At 49.0% G+C, this 19402-nt stretch overlaps 1 protein-coding gene across 42 annotated transcripts in view; it reads left to right on the forward strand.

Moving 5' to 3' along the window:
• ZNF536 (zinc finger protein 536) overlaps positions 1-19402 on the forward strand; it is a 492436-nt gene that overhangs the window by 213860 nt on the left and 259174 nt on the right. For 30 of the 42 annotated variants that reach the window (XM_078359566.1, XM_078359575.1, XM_054249959.2 and 27 more), the window contains one exon: positions 14675-16846. In XM_078359566.1, coding sequence (XP_078215692.1) covers positions 14677-16846 — 2170 coding nt within the window. In that variant the 5' untranslated portion in view covers positions 14675-14676. Of the gene's footprint in view, positions 1-4807; positions 4882-14674; positions 16847-19402 lie in introns of all 42 variants that reach the window. The other 12 variants (XM_054249961.2, XM_054249967.2, XM_035285041.3 and 9 more) reach the window with 1 other exon arrangement.

Here is a 19402-nt window from a genome sequence, read left to right on the forward strand (position 1 = left end):
GGTCAGGGCCCAGCCTGGCCAGCCTCCTTGTCTAACACATGGGAAGCATGACTCAGAGAGAGGCCAGGGCACATGAGGCCACATGGTTGCCTGGATGAGGATGCAGGTATGGTTTAAGGGAGTGGAGGAGGCTACAGAGGGAGGACCCAGGCCCACTGATGTAGTGTTGGGAGGCCAGGTGTCTTGGCTCCTGACCCTGGGGCTGGCTGGGAAAGCAGGTCAGTGCACCCGGACTGGAGAGAGGAGTCATTCATTCAGTCAGCACTTCCTGAGCACCTGCTAGTGTGAGGATCTACTCTAGGCACTTGGGAACGTTGCCCTGTGAATGTGTCGTCATCACAGAGAGGATGCCTTAGCTGCCCCGAGGCCATCCCATTGGTTCCAGTTGGCCATCTTCTTCCTGATGCTATGCAAAGACTAGATCTTGGTGTGAAGCGAGCTGAGATCAGGGAGAGAGGTGTCAGCAGAGGTTCAGAGTGGAGTGTGTTGTCTGCAAGAAGAACTCTAGAGAAGGGAGTGGCGGTGTCACTCCGCATCGTCAGCTTATCCCAAGGGCCTCCTCTGCACTGGGCACTAAGGAAACAGATGAACTGTCTCTTCAGGTGGATGTTTTGAATCCATCTGTTATTTAGATGATGAGCTTCAGGAGGGCAGTGTGTTTGAGATTCTCTCTGCAGAGCCAGGCACCATGCCTGGTGTGCAGTAGAGAGTCAGAAGGGCTTACTGAATGAATGAATGAATATTTGCATAATCAAGTATGAGAATACTGAAAGAAGCAGGGTAGTCAATAGGAGAGTGGAGTTTGAAAAAGACACATTGAGGGGTTTGGGATCCAAATTAACTCAACCAGAATTTGTAGGTACTTGTCATCTGCAAAGCATTGGGTTTGGGTTGCATGTGGTCCCCAGGAGGTCCTGGGTAAGGGTAGAGGGTGGTGAGGCACGAGCTGTGAGATCCACTAAGGGACAGAGTAGGGTTAGCTCTTTATGGGGTTTGCTTTAAGAGTTTGAGAGTGGATTGGGAGTGGCTGTGTAGAAGAGCTGTTTTCTTCTAAGTTTTCTGGGGTGACATAGAAGTAAAGCTCTAGTGACCAAACTTCTCACCTGGCTGTGCCTCCATGAGCTGAGGGCAGGGCTGGTCATGTTGTCTGAGTCATCCTCCTAGCACCCGCCCCCCTCACCCCTGCTTCCTCCTCAAGGATAGATGTTATGCTGGTAGCCTGCAACCTGTTCGTTCATTCATTCATTCATTCATTCATTCCCTCATTTAATCGTTTATTTATTTGCTTGTTCCTCTATTCAGTCACTCAGCAAATGTTTATCAAGTTTCTCCCCTGTGCCTGGCTCTGTGTTGGGTACTGGGGTGACCCTGGTGAAGCGAGTGGTCATGGTGTGGCCCTCATGGGGCTTTGGACAGGTATAAACAAACTAACCCAATGAAGAAGACAGTGTTCGGGGTGAGGCCAAAATACCATGGAGATAGATGGAAGGGCTCTGGACCTGGACCTGATGCATCAAGGAGAGCTTCCTGGAAGAAGTGGTATTTAATGTCCCCAAGATTACTAGGCCCAGGGACAAGCAGGGATTGCAGAGAGGATGTTCCCAACAGGGGAAATGATATGCACAAAAGGACACCAAGCTGCCCCCCTCTGCTCCCTGAGAAAAGGGAGTCCTTTTTCTTTTTCTTTTTGAGATGGAGTCTTGTTCTATCACCCAGGCTAAAGTACAGTGGGGTGATCTCGGCTCACCGCAATCTCCACCTCCCCAGTTCAAGCAATTCTCCTGGCTCAGCCTCCTAAATAGCTGGGACTACAGACACATGCCACCACACCTGGATAGTTTATTAGTAGAGATGGGGTTTCACCATATTGGCCAGGCTGGTCTCAAACTCCTGACCTCAAGTGATCCACCTTCCTCGGCCTTCCAGAGTGCTGCGATTATAGGCGTGAGCCACCTCCCCTGCCCATGGGAGTCCTTTTTCAAAACAGTAATAGGTTTTTAAAGATGAACTGGAGTGAGGGTTCTCCATTCTCAAGTCAGTCTTTACTCCCCCTTCTTTCTTGATCATGGTGTGAAATTGGTCTTTGTCCCTAGAATCCACTATGGCAGCAGCACCCCCACATCTGAGACAGCAGCTCCCAAAAGCCCTGGGTCCATGAGCAACCGGCCACACCAGCACCTGTATTGAGGGGGTCTTGAGTCAATCTTCCCTCCTCTCCCAGGAGGCCAGTCAGCTGAAGGCCACGAAAGCCTGGTAACCTGTGCAGGAGCTAGGGATGCTGAACCGGGGACCCCAAGGCCAAAAAGAACCAAGGGCCCAGCCCAGCCCTGGCCAGCCTCCGTCTGTTAGCCTCAGCCCAGAAATTGCAGGCAGCCAGGGACCCGACGGAGTGCCTGGGTTTTCTGCTCAGTAATGATCCTGCATACTTACAGGATGATGTGTATCTGAGCTTATGTCTTCGACAGGTGCCCCTGTGGACGAATCTCCCTGGGCCGACTTCTATAAATATTTCAAAATTAAGCCCCCTTTGATCACTCTTGCGTATGTGCGTTTTACATTATATTTACTTTTGCACCGAATCAAATCTGAGGCCTCTGTGAAATGAAAATAAACTGTTCAACACGGTATCATCATCCACAAGTGCTCAGATGTAAACGGCTTTAGTCAGGGGTGAAGGAGTGGGGAGGTGCAGCCTGGTGTCTGCTCCCTGGCCGCTGCTGCCCTAGGGAAGGGTCCTGCGGAGGTCAGGGCCTCTGGTTCCAAGGGCAGGGGCTGTGCGCTGAAGCAGGCGCAGGGAGCCGAGGTGGGTTAATAGGGGATTAAATGTCTAACTTCCTTCTATGACCAAGTCTGCTTTAAAAAGGGAGCAGGAAAGCCAGTGAGAGGAATCAATACACTGCTGACAACTGCTGGTATCTTTTTCAGTTTTGCATTATTACATTAAAGATATGCCATTCATTAAAAGCATATATATGGGTGGTTCTGGGGTTCTTGTTGCTTTCCTTGATGGGGTGGACATAGTTCAGATAAAAATTCATTACAGGCCGGGTGCGGTGCTCAAGCCTGTAATCCCAGCACTTTGGGAGGCCGAGGCGGGTGGATCATGAGGTCAAGAGATCGAGACCATCCTGGTCAACATGGCGAAACCCCATCTCTACTAAAAAATAGAAAAAATTAGCTGGGCATGGTGGCATGTGCCTATAATCCCAGCTATTCGGGAGGCTGAGGCAGGAGAATTGCCTGAACCCAGGAGGCGGAGGTTGCGGTGAGCCGAGATCGCGCCATTGCACTCCAGCCGGGGTAACAAGAACGAAACTCCGTCTCAAAAAAAAAAAATTTCATTACAGAGAATTAGGGGGCTATCGCCTTCCCAAGTCATCCCATCTGGGTGAAATGGGAGGCTCACTTCATGACCTAGATGTTGGGGTGTGAGGACTGGGTTGCCATTCCCAAACTGCAGTCCCTGGATGTGACACTTCTCCTGCTCCATGATTGATCATAAGCTTAGAGGACCAGGGAGCTTAGAGACTTTCCATTGGGTGAGGTTCTCTATGAGCTACAGACAGGGGGCTGGTAACCCACCTACTCTCACCAAGCTTCTATTCTGAGGAAGCAGGATCACCTCCAGCCTGGCTCAAACCCAGGAAGACTTCCTGGAGCACCTGAAGCCAGCATAGAGCATGGAGGGTGGAGTTGGGCTCACAGCTATGGTGAGGTGGGACTGGGCTGCCGGGAGATGTGGGGAAATTTCTGCTTCTACTTTTTCACTGTAACAAAGAGGACAAGTGGAGACCAATGCCTTTTTCCAAACTACCCTCTTCTTTCTCATGCATGGGAGCCCTTATGACCACAAGAGCTATGACCTTCTGATGTTTGGTTTGTGGTCCAGGAGTTTATTTTCATCTTTTGTTGGTTTTTCACCTTCTCTGACTCACGTTGGATAGAACGCTGCCTTTTCCAGCTGTGCATAGACAGAAGGTAGGTACAGTTTTGAAGGTGTTCACCTGTAGGTTTTCCAAAGACATGACCGTGTCAGCCCTATAGTTGGTGGCTGACCTAGGGGAGGCTTTGTGGGGCTCAGCTATTGACATGTTTCTTATAGAAACCTGGTAGAAGGATGATGAGGCTGTCTCTGGCAATGTGAGGCATGCATGTTATGTTCCTCCTTTGCTAAGAGCTTCTTGAGCCACGGTTTGCCCAAATATACTCTCCATTCTGCTCAGATTGACTTTTAAGTCTGCACCAGCCTGTGTCTCTGCCATATCTCCCCTCTGTCTCCAGAGCTTTCCAAACTCCATCTACATTTTGCACATGCTGGTCCTTCAGGCACATGTGACGGTGATAATGGTGGTGATGATGGTGATGGTAATGATGATGATGATGATGGTGATGAGGGTTGTTGCTTTTTTATTGAGAGGATTGTCCATAGTCCTAACAACTACCCCATGTGACCTGGTGACTTCCTGGAGGCCAAGCCAAGGCCTGTCTCTCCTCCCACCACCACCTTCCATACTGTCTGTCTCCTGCACTCCCATCCCACTGTGCCCAGCATGCTGACGCTCTCTCCGATTCAGCAGGTGACCCAAGCTTCATGAGTCCATCCCTCTTTTCCTCCCTGAGTCAGCTTTTCAAGGCAAGGGCCTGGTCTTGCTTGTAGACCTCTAGATGTACCCCTGTCTTGCCACATGTAGGCATTACAAAATGTTATCAAAAGATGCCAGTCCCGCTACCTAGATCCTCTGATAAGACTGATAACAGGAGCATTTTTTTTTTTTTACATGCCTTGGTCACGTCCTTCCCCTCTCAGCATATCCTCTGCTACCAGATTAAGGTGGCTTCTGGATCTAAAAACTGTGCTAACTGCTGCGGCCAGCAACGAAGGTGAGTTACTGCACAGGTAGAAAATGCCTCATTTTCTCTCCCACAACCCCATGTGCCCTGTCAAAATCCCTCGAAGTGAATGGGACAGTCTATCAGTTTATTAGAGTGATAAAGAAACCGAGGCTAGTGGAAGAGTAGGCAATTGTATTCACATCAATGGGACCTCAGGTGTCACTCTCTTTCTGTGACTCCAGTCTAATTGGGGGAATAAGCCACCTGACTCTACAGGAGAATGTGGAATAAGGTATCAGCCCTTCTAGGTATTAAGAAAACAGAGGAGCCTAAAGATAGTTTTTGGGGGGTAACCCTCCGGTCTACCAGCTGGTGAGTAACAGGCCTGCTACATTTCTGCATCTGCAGTGCCTTCCATGTCTGCCCCACATGTTTTCACTTCTCGGCTCATGTTTTTGTGTGTCCTTTGCTCCTTGGCCTCCTCAGAGCTTGCCCATGAGTGTGGCTTCTTTCTTTCCAGGCACTTCCCAAATGACTGAGCTGGCTTCTGACTGTTGTTATCCAGCCCAGCAAGAATAAATGTGTTGCAAAAAGCCAGCCTGGCTGCTGGCATGTCTGCGTGCTTTAACTTTCGAAGCCCCTGTTTCCTCATCTTTTGTACTGAATAACATAGCACCGATCACCTAAGGTGGTATAAGGCTAACATGAGATAATAGTTGTGATTTACCTAGCAGTGTCGGCTGGTGGTATTTTGATGATGAGGAGAAAGATGATAAAGATGAGGATCCTGTTAATGTATATAGTGATGGTGATGGCCATGATAGTGACGATGGTGGTGATGGTGTTGATAATGATAATGATGGTAGTGGTGATGATCATGGTGAAGGTGATGAAAGTGGTAATGGTGATGGAAATGATAATGATGCTGCTGCTGCTGATGATGGTGATAGTGATGATGGTGATGATGATGATGAGGGTGCTGATGGTGATGCTGATGATTGTGATGGTGGTGATGATGCTGATGATGGTGATGATGGTAATGATGGTGGTGATGATGCTGATGGTGATGATGGTGATGGTGGTGGTGATGGTAATGATGATGCTGCTGCTGCTGATGATGGTGATAGTGATGATGGTGATGATGATGATGAGGGTGCTGATGCTGATGCTGATGATTGTGTTGGTGGTGATGGTGATGATGATGGTGATGGTGGTGATGATGCTGATGATGGTGATGATGGTGGTGATGATGGTGATGGTGGTGATGATGCTGATGGTGGTGATGATGGTGATGGTGATGATGATGATGGTGGTGATGATGATGGTGATGGTGATGATGGTGTTGGTGGTGATGATGCTGATGATGGTGATGATGGTGATGATGGTGGTGATGATGCTGATGGTGATGATGGTGATGCTGATGATGGCGATGGTGGTGATGATGCTGATGATGGTGATGATGGTGATGGTGGTGATGATGGTGATGGTGATGGTGGTGATGATGCTGATGATGGTGATGCTGATGCTGGTGATGATGGTGGTGATGATGATGGTAGTGATGCTGCTGCTGCTGATGCTGGTGGTGATGGTGATGATGATGGTGATAATGCTGGTAATGATGACGGTGATATTGCTGCTGATGATGGTGATGGTGGTATTGCTGATGCTGGTGATGGTGGTGATGATGATGTTGCCGATGGTGGTGATGATGGTGATGCTCTTGCTGATGAAGGTTGTTGCTTTTTATTGAGAGGACAGTCCGTAGTCCTAATAACTACCCTATGTGAACTTGTCCTCATTCCATCCCCAGCACCTAGTTTCCTGGCTTTGTATGGTATGGGTAGAAGGTGATCCAGGGATCCAGACCAGAAGTCTACTCTGAGAAAATCACAGGAGAGCCCTTTATGGTCATTTTTCTTTTCCTTCAAGGTGGTTGTGCTCATTATCTGTCTTCATTTCTGGGCTGCGGTTTCAATGGAGACTCCAAAAGCCACAGTGATGGAGGCTGTTTGCCTTTGAGATTTTTTTTTTTTTCGCCAAACTCAAAGCAAAAATGGTCATGTCTTTGAGAATTTTGAAGTCATCCAAAGTTTCCAGGGAGAAGACACTCATTGTTCCTCTTTCTTGTCTCAAATTATCCAACTCTTGTCCCACCAGCATGGAAGCTGCCTGGGGCTCCATGGGACCGTGTACTAAGCCAGCTCAGCCAAGTTCTGCTCACTCCTCAAGGCAGTGAGGATCTTGACTTTGGCCAGTGTTCCATCCGTTTGGGTGTTTGACCACAGTCTGCAACTTGACTGTTGGTCACACAGTTTTCATCCTCCATAGCCTGATTTGAATACGGTATTTTCGTTCATAAATTCAGCAAGGATTTAACTATTTCTGGCCCTGTCTCATAGCATTGTCTACACATCAGTCAAAACGGAACAGGTCACCCGCGCTGCCCTCCTGTTCATCTATTAATCATCTGGCAAATAAACCGCTCAGTATCCTGCCCACCCCGGTAATGTTTGTGATGTAATTTGTTTGGATGCCCAAATGTCACCAGCGTTGATTGTAAGAGCTGAAAAAAATGCACTTGCTCAGCATAGTAAGCTCTAGGCCAAAATGTAAGCATGAAATCTCTGGTTTATTTTTGTAATAATGTTTACAGCTGTTTAATGACCCTGAAAAGGTTCAGTAGTCTGGTGTTCTGTATTTCAGAACAGGAGTGTATAATGCTTATAACAACCTTAGTTAAACAGTTTGAGCTACAACAATTGGAAAACTAGTATTTAATAAGAAGCCATTGTATTCTAGGTGGAGTTGTCTTAATTACTGTTTACCCTCAGCGTAAGAAAGCAAGATGGGCTTCAGGGACAGACTGAAGGTCACATGAGCCTCCAGGAACAGGGTCTACCCGCTACTAAAAATGCATGTTATGAGATGATTTTGAGTAACACCCACAGTGGTGTTTGGAGCTCCCCACCCCTTGCTGTGTACCCAAGTCTTAGATCCTACATAGCAACTTGGAGGTCAGGGACTCCTGCAAGGCTTCCAAGGGAGCAGCTTCACCCACATCGATAAAAAAAGGAATATTTTAGCTGTGCTTGGCTAGACAACAATACTTGATTTTTAAAAATCCAGTGGAAATGGTTATTTTGAAAGTCATTTTATTTTCCAACGATTCTTTTTCGTGGTATAAGGAAAAAGCTCTTTCATACAACTTACTGGCAAGATCTATATTTTTTTGGACTATTCATAAGATTACTTTTTTTTCTGTGCTAGCAAAATGAAACTGTGTTTTTGTGTAAAATTTATTTAGACTTGTAGCAGCTGGCATTTCTGGTTGTCCTGATAGTTTTAAATTTCATTTTGAGTGAAAGATACAATTAGGTTTGCTATTGGAAGAGTTAAGTGAAAACTTTTGTCATTGATATCACAGGAAATAGTCTTGAAGGCAGAAATGCAAAATCAAAATAACCATTAGCACCATCAAAGGCAGCTGAATGGCTCACGGTACCTGCAATGATGGCAGTGATGAGACAGAATATATTTTGATAATCTGTGCACCCAGTGGTGGGTTTCATTTGCTGAGTGTGAAATTGCATTGCTGAAGAAGAAAACCTGTAATGTTTGGAAGCCTTCACCTGGGGCCTCTACCTGTGTTCAGAGGTGCAGCCCAGGAGTTACCACACCATGGTGAAGAGTGCCGTGGCCACCAGAGTCTAGCTTAGTCCTTCATCAATATTGACTGTCCAGTTGAGTCCTCGAGGTGCCCCACCATGACCCTGTGCTCAGAAAAGGTCGAGGCTGGGGAGAATGTTGCCATGTTTCTACGTTGTGGGGGATGATGCTGCAGACACAGGAGTTTACAGTGGCATTTCACTGTCCAGCCTCTGTGAGGACATTTGGCTGCCTTTGCAGAGTTAGGTAAATTATGCGTTCATTCGTTCCTTCCATCAATAAGCCAGGGTTTATTGATCCTCTTCCTTATAGGTTTCAGGCTAGGGCAGTGAGCCGACGGCCAGAGGCAAGCTGTTCTCACTGTTCAGTACTTTGTTTCTTTGCTTTAAATTGTGCTAAGGGTTTTCCTGCCCAGGTGAGCTGTTTCGATGAGGCTTTCGTAGGTTATTCATAGTCCTGGCTGCCTAATTGCCTTAAGTCCAGGATCATGGCCTGCCCTCTGCTGGCCCCTGGCTTCCTTTTATACAATTTTATATTCAGAGGGTATATGCATGTTTGTCACATGGGTATATTGTGTAATGCTGGGGATTGGGCCTCTAGTTAACCCATCACCCAAATAGCAAACACTGTACCCTATAGGTAGTTGTATCATCCCTCCCTCCCCGACTCCCTCCCTGCTTTTGGAGTCCCCAGGGTCTATTATCTCCATCTTTATGTCCATGTATATCCATTATTGAAATTAGCTCAACATGGATTAAAGACTTAAACATAACATGTGAAACTATACAAAAATTCTAGAAGCACCTAGAAAAACCTCTTCTGGACATCAGTCCAAGTGAATAATTTGGTTTCTGCTCCTGGGCCATGCAGTGCTGAGTGAAGGGTGAATGGGGCATGTGGGCTAAAGTGCTCTGGCAGTGGGGTTGGGGTGGGTCATGGCAGGAGGCCCCTCCAGGGACAGATGCTGATGGATGTTCCCTGTGGGGCCTGTGAGGGAGCAGATGGTCTGAAAGGGAAAGCTCACTCCCTGGTGGGCTTGGGAAAGGGGTAATAAGACCTTCCAGCAGGTCTTTTAGTTGAAATTTAAAAAATTTATTGTTTAAATTTTTTTTGTTTTCTGAGACAAGGTCTCACTCTCACTGCCCAGGCTGAAGTGCGGTGGTATGGATCATAGCTCAATGCAGCCTCAACTTCCCCAGCCTCAAGCGATCCTCCCACTTCAGCCTCCCAGGTAGCCGGGACTATAGGCACACACACCACCATGACCGGCTAATTTTTTTTTTTGAGACGGAGTTTTGCTGTTGTTACCCAGACTGGAGTGCAATGGCGCGATCTCAGCTTACCACAACCTCCGCCTCCTGGGTTCAACCAATTCTCCTGCCTCAGCCTCCTGAGTAGCTGGGACTACAGGTGCGCACCACCATGCCCAGCTAATTTTTGTATTTTTAGTAGAGACGGGGTTTCACTTTGTTGACCAGGATGGTCTCGATCTCTTGACCTTGTGATCCACCCGCCTCGGCCTCCCAAAGTTCTGGGATTATAGGCATGAGCCACCGCGCCCGGCCTATGACCGGCTAATTTTAAAAATATTTTTAGTAGAGATGGGCTTTGCCGTGTTGCTTAGGCTGGTCTCAAACTCCTGGGTGCAGCCTCCCAAAGTGCTGGGATTACAGGTGTGAGCCTCTGTGTCCTGCCCCTTCCAGCAGGTCATATCATTTGCAGGCAGCTCTATTTTCTCCAGCCCCATGAGCTCTTATGCCTGCAGTTGGATTCAATCCTTTAACAGTAGGATAAATGATGCCTTAGTTTCCCAGGGTAGGCATTTGTGTACATGTCTAGAGGGATTCCAGTTAGGGACTCCCCACTCTTCCCTCAATACAGACATACTTTAATGCACGTATGTGCACGTGCACACGTGTACACACACACACAGACACACACACACACACACACACACACCCCTAGACACCAAAGCTGCGATGGTTTCTTTTTTCCCCAGCTTTGTATTCAGCCTCGGAGGGACCTTTCATCGCTCCCCTGTTACTTGTGGACTCGCTCACACTAGCCCCTGAGATCCACAGGCCCTCGAGGGCAGGTACATGGAAGGTCCCTGGCGAATACTGACTGAATGGCTAAGGTAAGGAATAAACGCATTCTGGATGGGCGAAGTGTCACGGCTGGAGAAATTGGGGCCGACCCAGGTTTTGTGAGTCCCAGGCCGGGCCTGGGGCCAGCTTGTCCTGCCTCGGCTGTTTTGGCGCAGAGACAGCACACCAATTACCCCATACTCTTTCCAGGAACTCGTGCTTCCCTTTCTTGCTCTAAGTCGAGCAGCAGGCATCAGTTACAACTGCCCCATTGCAGTGACCTCAGCTGCACCTGCTCGAGGAATCACAGAATCACAGAGGATTCTGAGCTGACTGTCTGCCATGGTCCTGCCTCCCAGTAAGCCCTCTATGCAGGCTTCTCCAAGGTTTATTCAAGGGCTGGGGACCATTATTCTGGAAGTGTCTCCTGGGGAGCTGGCTGGCCCCTCTGAAACCCTAGGGTCTCCCAGGGGCAGTGATGGTCAGTTAAGTTCTAAAGGGAATCATTGTGTCTCCTAGTATCCAGCAGTTGGGCCACTATGGGTGGTGCAAGCCTGGGGTGATCACCATGGACATTTAGACTGGAAGAGTTGGGGGTATAGTTGGCTTTTTCTCTTCTCTTCTTTTTTTCTTTCTTTCTTTTTTGACAGAGTCTCACTCTGTTGCCCAGGCTGGAGTTCAATGGCACTATCTCAGCTCACTGCAACCTCAGGTTCAAGTGATTTTCCTGCCTCGGCCTCTTGAGTAGCTGGGACTATAGGCACCTGACACCACACCCAGCTGAGTTTTGTATCTTTAGTAGAGACAGGGTTTCAACATGTTGGTCAGGCTGGTCGCGAACTCCTGATTTTAAATAGTCTGCCCACCTTGTCCTCCCAGAGTGCTGGGATTACTGGCATGAGCCACCATGCCCAGCCATGGGTGGCTTTTTCTTGGTGGTTTCTAAACGTTCAACTTCTCAGTGGTAGTCAGGGACCCTTCCAACTCTGTCCAGTTCTGATTGTAGGTGCTCTTGGACTTGTGCAATGCCGAGGTTAGGTCACATAAGGTTGAGGTTAGTGAGTCTCTTCATTCATTCATCCACTCAGTCAGGACATAGAACCTAAGGTGAGCCAACTCTGTGCTAGGACCCAAGGCTTTATCCTTGACCAAGGCAGACATGCCCTCTGCCTTCACAGGAAAAAAGCGTATCTGTAAAAGGATCAAGACAAAATGTTGCCCCCATGGTAAGTTCTACAAGAAAGAAAGTCAGGTGTTGGGACAGAGAAGGGCTGGGGTGTCAGACTCAGAGAGGGTGGGAACAGAGGGCTTTTGTGAGAAAGGACGTGTGAGCTCAGATCCGCATAAGAACAGAGCCAACTATGAAGGGGGGGGGCAGTATGCAAGTTCTAGAACATTCTGTCTCAGCTGAGGATCTAGCAAAGGCATTTAAAGACTTAAAGAGGTTACAAAGCTTTGTTAACTCTGGCCAGTATAGGTAGATAGACAGAGATTTGAAAATAAATAAAAGGATTCCATACTCAAACCAAACCTGAAAACTCCCACGTTCGTTATTGACCAGCTGAGCTGTCATTTGCTTAGCATGAATGGTGGTGGTGTCGGGGGCATAGTCTTCAACTCCATGCCCCTCATCCAACCTGATTTGCAGTCTCGCCGCATTGCACATTCAGCCTTCTCTCCCTCCTGCTGAATTGGCGTCAGCTCATCAGCAGCAACCTGAAAATAGCCCATCTTCCTGGATTCATGTCTTCTGAGCTGGCCAACTGGGCAGCCTTTGGAAGTGGGCCAGCCTTGTTGGCCTTGGACTTCCCAAACTTCCACAGAGCTGTTGGGTGGATTTCTGAGCACTCCCATGTGGCTTCAGAGTCATGATCTCTGTTGGCTCAGGAGAGGAGCCAGTGAGACTGGACGGGGCTTGAAGGTGGAGAAAGGGCTTCAGGCAGGGTTCTGGGGCCACCAGTCTCTGCCTGGAGCCTCCAGCGAAGTCTGTACACTGAGCCTGCTCCTCTCTGCTGGTGAGTGGGTGTCATGGGTCCTGGGGCTGGCGGGTCTTGTCCACTATCATGTCTCCAGTGGCAAAGCTAGGGACTGGCACATGGATGGATCTCAGTAAGTTTGTTGAATGAATGCAACCATCTTCATAGGATATTAGCTTTTTTCTAACCAACCTCCAAAATGAAACTGTATGTTTAAAAACAATTTAAGTGTAGACTGCCCCCAGAAACATAAAGTAAGGATGACAAGTTGGAAGCTTCTCCTATGGCAAGGGCCCATGCACCTTTACATGTGTCTTCACACTTTGTGCAGTTGTGCATATCTTGATGCATGGACATGGTTGGCCCAGCACCACTGCTCTAATCCCTCTGCCTCCTGGAAATAAACATTCATGGCTCTTTCTTCCCTTCCTTTGCAAGATGGACTCACCACCCCACTCCTCCTGCCAAGGAAGTCAGGTCTCCCACTGGAGACCCTCCATGCCATGCACAGTCTCCTGGCGGGAGGCCCAGCAAGCAGCAGACCCTGCCGAGGCTGCCTGCTTCCTCCACAGTTGAGCTCAGTCCCTGCAGGTCCCCCTGGGCAATCGCTTAGTCCAGAAATCAGTCCTGGCAGAGGTTAAGCACAGCTCCTGGACCACATGGCTGGCCAACCCACCTAAACAATGGGATGCAAACAGGAGAGGTGTGTGCAAAAAGATTCCAATGGCAGGAAATGAATTTGGACCCCTTCAGGTGGAAGACATAGCTGGGGTTCATTGCCTTGTGAAGTGGAGCTCCCCACATGCTCCTATGTGGAAGGGGCTGTTTCCTCTGCCCTCCCTGGAACCATCTGACTTCAGCCATTCTGCACAGGCAGGAGAGGGGGCAGAGAGGACTATTAAAGACAATTATGCAGACCAGCTTTGAACGATAGTGTTTAACAAACAACTTTGGGTTCTAATTTTCTGCAAAACACACACTGCAGGTACAATTTGTACTCATTATTGTATATTGGGAAAGTTATTAAAAACACTCAAACTTGGTTGAGACTTCCTATGGCATCATCCCTGGATTTTAATGGGTTTTTATCTCATTCTATAAAAGATCTCTTTAAGCCCAATCAAAGTCTGTGCTTTGGATATCTTACCATTGAAGGCTAGGAAGCGCCCCATTATATGGTACAGGTCTTTCCTGTGACCCACATTTGAACAACTTCAGCAATCTGCTAAAAGAGTCCATCAGGAGATAATTTATACTTTTGATGGGCACAGTTGCCAAATGACAAAATAAGAGTGTTTTGTAACATAAGGGTTAAATCTTAATCTCTGAGGTTTGCAAAGCCGCTACTCGCAGTCTCCTTAAAATTTAATATACCTCGTTAATGCTTCCTTGCAAACACTGAAGGATTTTTATGATTATAATCATGTGTTACAGCACCTAGTACTGTTTCTAAGCAGCATACTAATCAGCTTAATGAGATATTACTGCACTTTTTGTTGACTAAAGCAAAATCCCTTTTATTGTTCTAAAGCCTGTCCTTTACTTTATTTTTTCCCAAAACATTATCTTGTTTTATTATGTACCAGTAAATATCATGCCATTGGTTTTTTTTTTTTTTTGGCCAAATCATAAAATGATCTCTTTCATCTCAGAGTGGTGAATGTATTGAATACAGTAAATGGAAACAAAAGTTCCAAGTGGGATTTTTGGTCTTGCTGGGAAAGTCATTGTGCTCTCAGGCAAACTTTGGACTGAACAACAGGTGCAACAATGGGGCAATAGAGCAAAAGTTTCACACGTAGACCCTTGATTTGTTATTAGGTGTTGAAAGGGGTAAAACATTAATAATTTAAAGGTGGATGAATAATTGCAGTCTGTAAATAGAAAAAACAAGGAAGAGGATCTGTCGCCAAAACAAATTGGAGGAGCAATGCCATATTGCATAATTGGCATTTAATAATTCATTTTTTTATTATTGTTTTTGACTAGAATTTCTTAGCATGATTATGTGTAGGTAAGGCATGAAATGCAAATTCCGCGCCCGCCGATGCTGTTGATTCATGGCGCCACAGCCACACCTGGCGTGGATCTGAACTCTGCCTCTTTTTTCAGGGATGGAAGAAGCGAGCCTGTGCCTTGGAGTGTCTTCGGCGGAGCCGGAAGCTGAGCCCCACCTGAGCGGCCCCGTCCTAAACGGCCAGTATGCCATGAGTCAGAAGCTGCATCAGATCACCTCCCAGCTCAGCCATGCCTTCCCCGAGCTCCATCCCCGGCCCAACCCCGAGGAGAAGCCCCCCGCGTCCCTGGAGGAGAAGGCCCACGTGCCCATGAGCGGCCAGCCCATGGGCAGTCAGATGGCGCTCCTGGCCAACCAGCTGGGCCGGGAGGTGGACACTAGCCTCAACGGGCGGGTGGACCTGCAGCAGTTCCTCAACGGGCAGAACCTGGGCATCATGTCCCAGATGAGCGACATCGAGGACGACGCCCGCAAGAACCGCAAGTACCCGTGCCCGCTGTGCGGCAAGCGCTTCCGCTTCAACAGCATCCTCTCCCTGCACATGCGCACGCACACGGGCGAGAAGCCCTTCAAGTGCCCGTACTGTGACCACCGGGCGGCGCAGAAGGGGAACCTCAAGATCCACCTGCGGACCCACAAGCTGGGCAACCTGGGCAAGGGGCGCGGGCGCGTACGTGAGGAGAACCGCCTGCTGCACGAGCTGGAGGAGCGCGCCATCCTGCGGGACAAGCAGCTGAAGGGCAGCCTGTTGCAGCCCCGGCCTGACCTGAAGCCACCGCCGCACGCGCAGCAGGCCCCGCTGGCCGCCTGCACCCTGGCCCTGCCTGCCAACCACAGCGTGCCCGACATGGCCCACCCGGTGCCCTCGCCCAAGCCAGCCAGCGTGCAGGAGGACGCGGTGGCCCCTGCGGCGGGCTTCCGCTGCACCTTCTGCAAGGGCAAGTTCAAGAAGCGCGAGGAGCTGGACCGCCACATCCGCATTCTGCACAAGCCCTACAAGTGCACGCTGTGTGACTTCGCGGCTTCGCAGGAGGAGGAGCTCATCAGCCACGTAGAGAAGGCGCACATCACCGCAGAGTCGGCCCAGGGCCAGGGCCCCAACGGTGGTGGCGAGCAGTCGGCCAACGAATTCCGCTGCGAGGTGTGCGGCCAGGTTTTCAGCCAGGCCTGGTTTCTCAAGGGCCACATGCGCAAGCACAAAGACTCCTTCGAGCACTGCTGCCAGATCTGCGGCCGGCGCTTCAAGGAGCCCTGGTTCCTCAAGAACCACATGAAGGTCCACCTCAACAAGCTGTCGGTGAAGAACAAGTCCCCCAGCGACGCCGAGGTGCCTGTGCCCATGGGCGGCATGTCCCAGGAGGCCCACGCCAACCTGTACTCCAGGTACCTCTCCTGCCTGCAGAGCGGCTTCATGGCCCCGGACAAGGCTGGCCTGAGCGAACCCAGCCAGCTCTATGGCAAGGGCGACCTGCCCATGAAGGAGAAGGAGGCGCTGGGGAAGCTGTTGTCTCCCATCTCCAGCATGGCCCACGGAGTCCCGGAGGGGGACAAGCACTCCCTCCTGGGATGCCTCAACCTCGTGCCGCCGCTGAAATCCAGCTGCATTGAGCGGCTGCAGGCGGCTGCCAAGGCTGCTGAGATGGACCCCGTGAATAGCTACCAGGCTTGGCAGCTCATGGCCAGGGGCATGGCCATGGAACATGGCTTCTTGTCTAAAGAGCATCCGCTGCAGCGCAACCACGAAGACACTTTGGCAAACGCCGGGGTTCTGTTTGATAAGGAGAAGCGGGAGTACGTGTTAGTGGGAGCAGATGGCTCCAAGCAGAAAATGCCTGCTGATTTGGTTCACAGCACTAAAGTGGGCAGTCAGAGAGACCTGCCAAGTAAGCTCGACCCTTTAGAAAGCAGTCGGGATTTTTTGTCACATGGGCTGAACCAGACGCTCGACTATAACCTGCAGGGTCCTGGGAACATGAAGGAGAAGCCCACCGAGTGCCCCGACTGCGGCCGGGTATTCCGCACCTACCACCAGGTGGTCGTGCACTCCCGGGTCCACAAGCGGGACCGCAAGGGCGAGGAGGACGGGCTGCACGTGGGCCTGGACGAGCGGCGTGGCTCGGGCAGTGACCAGGAGTCCCAGTCGGTGAGCCGCTCCACCACGCCGGGCTCCTCCAACGTCACCGAGGAAAGTGGGGTCGGAGGCGGCCTCTCCCAGACAGGGAGTGCCCAGGAGGACAGCCCTCACCCCTCCTCGCCATCCTCCTCAGGTAGGTTAGCCGGGAAGTGGGGAGAAGCAGCTTGCACAGCAGCCCTGCCCAGGGCTGCCTGGTTCTGCTCGCAGGTCTCCGGTCAGTTCCAAGGCCAGTGCGTTTTGAACCCCGATGTGGGTGGGTTGGACACTGAGCCATGTCTTTCTTTCTCCACCTGACTGGAGGGAAAGGGCCATCCTTGTGCCTCTTATGCCTTCTCTTGAACACTGGCTACCAAGAAAGTAAGTTGAGGCCAGGTGCGGTGGCTCAAGCCTGTAATCCCAGCACTTTGGAAGGCTGAGGCGGGTGGATCACTTGAGATTAGAGGTTCGAGACCTGCCTGGCCAACATGAAGAAACCCTGTCTCTACTAAAAATACAAAAATTAGGTGAGTGTGGTGGCGTATGCCTGTAATCCTAGCTATTCAGGAGGCTGAGGCAGGAGAATCACTTGAGCCCAGGAGGCAGAGGTTGCAGTGAGCCAAGATCATGCCACTGCACTCCAGCCTGGGCAACAGAGCGAGACACTGTTTCAAAAACAACAACAACAACAATAACAACAAAGTTGTGAGGCAGATGGCCGGGTGGTACATTTTTCAATGGCCTAGGCTGCCTTTTTCTTGCAATTATCCAACCCCATTTCATAGCCTGATGCTGTCTGCTATCATTTCGTCTCTGGAACTCAGGAGCTAGCATTCTCTCTATCCCTAGATGTGAATGTGTAAGTCCCAAACTTCGCCATCTTTCTGTCCCCATTAGCGTGTTCCCGTGATTCTCTCATGAAGGCACCACAGTCTCTCTCCCCAAGCCAAACCTATCTTCTGATCCCTTACAAAATTACAACGTGGGTCACCTGCCAGATCCGTGTGACCTAAAGAGCCCCACCACTTTCCTCTGATGATTTGGAAAAGTGCAGGGGTTTGAAACGCAGACGCATGACTGTTATGTCTTACATTGTGCTGTGTTACACGGGCGATACAGCTTTGGGGTCTAAAATAGCAAAGCAGAAAATCTGTCATCAAAATGTCTGTGAAATGATGAAGCTTCCTGGCCCAGTTTGAGAAAAAAAAAAAAAAAAACCCAAAACTAAAAAACACGCTAGCCTTAGATGGCTAAATTAAAATCACCACGTAACAGCAGGTGAGCTGTGGCCTTCATCCATATTTCCAAAGCCCCTTACTAATGGGTAGTAAATTGAAAGTTATATCTCTAGCCCTTTATAAAGAAAGCACCTCGCTAATACTGTAATCATTCTGCAGCCTAACAACAGAGGAAATCGTGCCATAACAAATACCCTGTTACTAATGGTAACATTGATTTCTGCAATCAGCCATTAAGTCTAGAAAATGAAAGACAGTTTGAGGCACCTCGAGGCACTGCCTTGCCCACTGTTACAGATGTAGTGGCACACTTTGGAGGGTCGTTTTTTAAAAGTTTTTTTCTTCTTCCTTGGTTTCTCCCCTACTCCTTGGTTTCGATCCCTGTTTCCGTCTGGGAGGCGATTCACCCCTGCCCTTATTAAGTAGATGCCAGTTTTAGTTTTGCGGTTATAGTCTTGCTTCAGTATACTCTTCTTTGAGGACAAAATTAGTATGAAAATAAAGTGGGACTCTGCCGGCTTATTACCAACCAGTAAAGAATTGTTAAGACACATAAATCTGGTCTCCGCATTCCAGAGATTCCGATAGCACTTAATGCCGCTGCTTAAATACCCATGAAACATACTGTCTACTCCTGGAGTCCTAGACTTGTTTGGGATTTATTACTGATGAGACACTTAGGAAGTGTCTAACCAGCAGCATGAGTGCCATGGAGGCGTGAGGTCACAATACCTGGAGTGACTGCCACACAGAACATACTGATTCAAAGGAAGGGCAGTGGTAACCATGTAAAGATAGATCCCTACACGGGAGGCAGCCAAGTGCCAGCTATCCCAATGCCAGGAGGAACTCTTTCTGGCCTCCTTCATGAATGATGTGTTTACCTCCTAGGATGAGGTCTCTTCTGATGTGTGTTGAGCCTCTGATTTTGGATTGGGACCTTTACAGGACACAGATGCAGAGAGCATACTGGTTCCTCTAAGTTTTGAGAGTGATGTGGAGTTAACAATGACAGATTTCCATCCCTCTCTCAGACCTGCTGAAATGTAAGGGTCTCGGCAGAATATTCTGACACCAAATGTTCAGCTTCATTAATGACGTGTTTACCGTGTTTTTCTCACCTTCTGGCCAAGTGATACCCTTGTGCTATTCCTATCTCTGTTGCTTGCCTATCTCTCAGTGCTCGGTTGAAAAAACCCATTTTGCTTAAAAAGAATCAGCCATGCTCATGACTTGAAAGAGAATTATACTTGAGTTGTGGTTATCTTCTCACTTTTATTTCCCCTCATTCAAGTATTTTATAATTGTGAATACTGATTCTTTCATTTCTGGTTGACTTCTTTGTTTTCTTCATATTCAAATGAGACCCTTTCATAATTTTCTGACTAAGTAGGAGAATTGAGGGCATACCAATATGCCACTGCATCAGCTGTGCGTCTGCAGCATTCAGGTTTCTCTGGGATTTAGGACTCTTA

Source organism: Callithrix jacchus, chromosome 22, assembly GCF_049354715.1.
Source record: "Callithrix jacchus isolate 240 chromosome 22, calJac240_pri, whole genome shotgun sequence".
Taxonomy (NCBI): domain Eukaryota; kingdom Metazoa; phylum Chordata; class Mammalia; order Primates; family Cebidae; genus Callithrix; species Callithrix jacchus.